This window comes from Morone saxatilis, unplaced genomic scaffold (assembly GCF_004916995.1).
Source record: "Morone saxatilis isolate NCDOM2014 unplaced genomic scaffold, NCSU_SB_2.0 Contig2, whole genome shotgun sequence".
In the NCBI taxonomy this organism is placed as follows: domain Eukaryota; kingdom Metazoa; phylum Chordata; class Actinopteri; family Moronidae; genus Morone; species Morone saxatilis.
Genome location: NW_023339762.1, coordinates 22,264,171 through 22,267,706, shown reverse-complemented (window position 1 = coordinate 22,267,706; position 3,536 = coordinate 22,264,171). Strand labels below are relative to the sequence as shown.

General features: G+C 41.7%; 1 protein-coding gene across 1 annotated transcript in view; it reads right to left on the bottom strand.

Annotated features, from left to right (window-relative positions):
* Positions 1 to 440: 440 nt before the first annotated feature.
* mob2a (MOB kinase activator 2a) overlaps positions 441 to 3,536 on the bottom strand; it is a gene marked incomplete at its 3' end in the record, with an annotated part of 7,746 nt that continues 4,650 nt past the window's right edge. Inside the window, 2 exon segments of the mRNA XM_035665146.1 lie at positions 441 to 534; positions 2,547 to 2,707. Of these exon segments, the coding sequence (XP_035521039.1) occupies positions 441 to 534; positions 2,547 to 2,707 (255 nt within the window).

Sequence of the window (3,536 nt, the reverse complement as noted above, 5' to 3'; positions counted from 1 at the left end):
GTCTCACATCTGTGTGTGTAGCTAGGCACGTTGGGAAAAACAGGGACTGAAAAGAGACAATAAACTACTTGATTTGTCTAACTCAGACTGCTGATGCCTCATAGTAGATCACAGTTTTAGGACAGACCTGACAGAAATGTCCTTTAAATACGCTGCTGCAGCACAGCACGTGGCAGGTATGGAGATGCAAAAGGGTGCCATGGTCGATGTACCAGGGCTTTTAGGTAAATATACAGCTCACTGCAATACATTAAAGCTGCATGCTGTACATTCCAAGATCGACAGGGTGGGTAGGAGCAAAGGCCGAAGTCTTCCCTCACTGACAGGGGGAAGCATGCCTTGATGAATTAACCAATGGGACACTAGATTTCTGATAAATAAACCAATGGGCCCGGGGAAGGTGAGCGATGAATAAACCAAAAGCGGCGGAGATAACTTACGTGTTGCAGGCCGTCATGGCTTGACAGGTGTCCCCAGTGCAGAACTCTGAGATGGTGCTGTACTGCAGGTTGATAAGATTGAAGAATGTTGTTGCTGTGGCAAAGACAAGAAAGAGAGTTATTCAGTGTGTGTCTTCAGTTACATAAACCATTGAGAGGATACTTCAAACACTTTTGCACCAGAACATAAAAGTGGATTATTTGTGTCATGTCACGTTCTCCAATGGATGAGAACACACCTACAGCGCTTTATACTGCAGTGTATCTGTCACATCGATCAGTGGGACAGTCACAGTCACATGCACAATACTAATCCATCAGGTTACCACATCCTTCATCTCAGCTCAAGTGTGTAAGCCTCAGAAAAAAATACATGGAAAAATGGGAGGAGGCAGCAGCTTCGCAAAGCATTCAAGTTGTTGCTCAATTCATGTAAACAGGTATTTCTACCACACGGGAAACTCCTTCACAACCTGCTATGCTGTTAAACAGGGTATTAGGCAAATGAGGGGTGAAGAAATCAGTCAAAGTCAAAAATATTTGTTCTGTACACTAGATGTATTCAAACTTCTGGTATGGTGACATTCCTTAAACTCAAAACACTAATTATTTACTGAAATCCTGCAACAACGTATATAACAACTGTCAGAAAAGCTTTCTCATTCAGTGTTGATGAGGTTTTTTTTGTTGGGGCTGAGTGATGTCAATGTAATTATCCATTACTACCTAAAATAATTGAATTAACAAATAAACTATAGAATAAAAGAGTGGTTTTCAAATTTTATTAATTTCAAGGACTCTTAAACTGACAAATCAGACCACAGACCCCTTTTTGTTTTAGGGTTCTCAATCTGAGTTTTACTTATATATATTTTATTACAAGGAGAAGTGTATCAACGTGTATGAAACCCATGACCAAAATAGTCATATATTTATAAAGAAGGTGGAAGAATCCACTATAAAGTGTAGTAGAAGTTATCATTTTCTGCTCCAGTGACTTTTGCTGTTGCTTATTTTATCTCAGAGTCCTCATATTGAGTAGCTGCTGCACAGTTTCTACCTTAAGAACGTTGGGAGGTCTGAACACCATAGTAAACCCATTCAAATGTTTTATGTAAGTGTTTAGGCTCCGGCACTGAAACTCTCTGAGCAGTACTGATCTGGCTCCAATCTCTGAGAACAAGTCTATGATTTTATGTCGTGTTGAGTAATTCATCATATATCATGCTGAAAAGGCTTTCATTGCCTTACAGAACCCATCCCGTCTTTTCCGGCTCAACAAAGTAGCCACCAAGTGGGAAAACATTGTGTTGGTTTACACATGTGGGCAGAATTAAATGGCTACAATCATTATTGATTTGGTTAAACAAACTACTTAATCAAAATATCACTCAGCCCTGTTGTTTCTGTTCAAGCAAAAGCCCAATTAGTGGTGGATACAAGATGATACAAGCCAGCTTATACAATTTCCAATTTCAACACATTAACATGTGCAAACATGTCCCATCTGTTCCATATAACAGAGTTTTATCAGTCGAAAATAAAAAAAGAAAGTTTGTTCTTTTCCTTTTCCTTCGCGAGCACCTGGCTGGTTTGGATTCGTAACCAAAGCAAAGTCAGAGAGACAGACAAAATAAAGAGTCTCATGAAATCGATCAGGCAGCCGGGCCGCAGTGAGTTTACAAAAATCCAGAAATGATTCTCATAATCACAACTATAAATTCCAGTAAGAGTTAAAACACTGCACTGACGCTGGCAGTAAACGATGGTGTGTGTGTTGTTATTGGGAACAGGCTCATTGCTGTGCCAGGCCTGGATCATGTTCAGGGCTTGGCTTTGTCAGAGCTGCATCTCCAGCACCACTGGAACATCTTGTCGTTTCCAGATGACAAATACATACTGACTTGGAAAAACAATTCCAAACCCCTGAGAAACATTTTTAAATGAGTCGGAGCGAACACAGAGCTCGGCTAAAGAATTTTCACGTCATAAATAAGATAATCGCCCCCCTTTCACATTTTAACAATGACCATGTTAAGTTGCTTTTACGGGCTTGCTTTTCTATCTATGCATTCATACATAGATTCTACCACTATAGTCACTCACTGTTGCTGGCTAGCCATTCGTTGAGGTCTATCTCTCTGGGAAGCACCACCAGCTCCTTGAGGTCAAAGTCCACCACGCGGATTTTTGTGTACTCTAGCTCCAAGTACTGCTTCTTCTCCTCTGTCGGAGGCTTCTTTCCATTTGGCTTCGTCTTCGACTTCCTGCAAAGCAGAAGAAAAAAGGACAGGTTAAGGAGCTGCGAAAGAATTGATGAGGGAAAAAAAATAAAATAAAAATAAGGGTAAGATTTCAAGTGTGCGAGAGTGACGCAAGTGGTAAATTTACTGTTTAATTGGACGCTGTAAAGAAATGGCAGGCAATGTAAGCTTTGTTGGACTGCTAGTACAAAAGTTATCCAGATAGGCCTTCATGATGTCAATGTTAAATATATAGTAGCCAACCAGATATGCAGGTAGTTTACAGGTGCTTTTTAAATGCACTATAAATGGAAAAAGCTACTGAAACTCTAACAAAAGTCACAGAAACAAGTTACAAAACACACATTTTCTGCAACTTTTCCCAAACTGAATTCACAGCGAACTTAAACGGACCAAACAAAGAGTCGTCTGTTGCTGTACCTGACCCCTAACTCCAACCTCTGACCTAAACTCAGCTCTATAGCCTCCGCGCAGACAGCCGTCCCCAGCGCCTTGTACTTCCACTGCTAGTTTTAGCATGGGGATGTCATATCACACTCCTCCTGCACTTCCAGGCCTGTAACCTCCCCGCCCCCCCCAAGCCCCCGATCCCCGTCTGTATCAGCGGAGGCAGTGCACTCCAGGGTCAAAGGTTGAAAGGCTTGATACATGAGTGAGACAAATAAACAGAGGAAGAGTTGTCTGGGACAGTCGTTACAAAAATACAGACTAATGTAATCGACCATCCAACAGTCTTCCTGCTGCGTGACTTTGAAAGTTAGAGCCAACAATAGCCAACAGCCGGTATTCTGTTCAAAGCTTTCCTCATCCTGTAACCCCCCCCCCCCCCCCC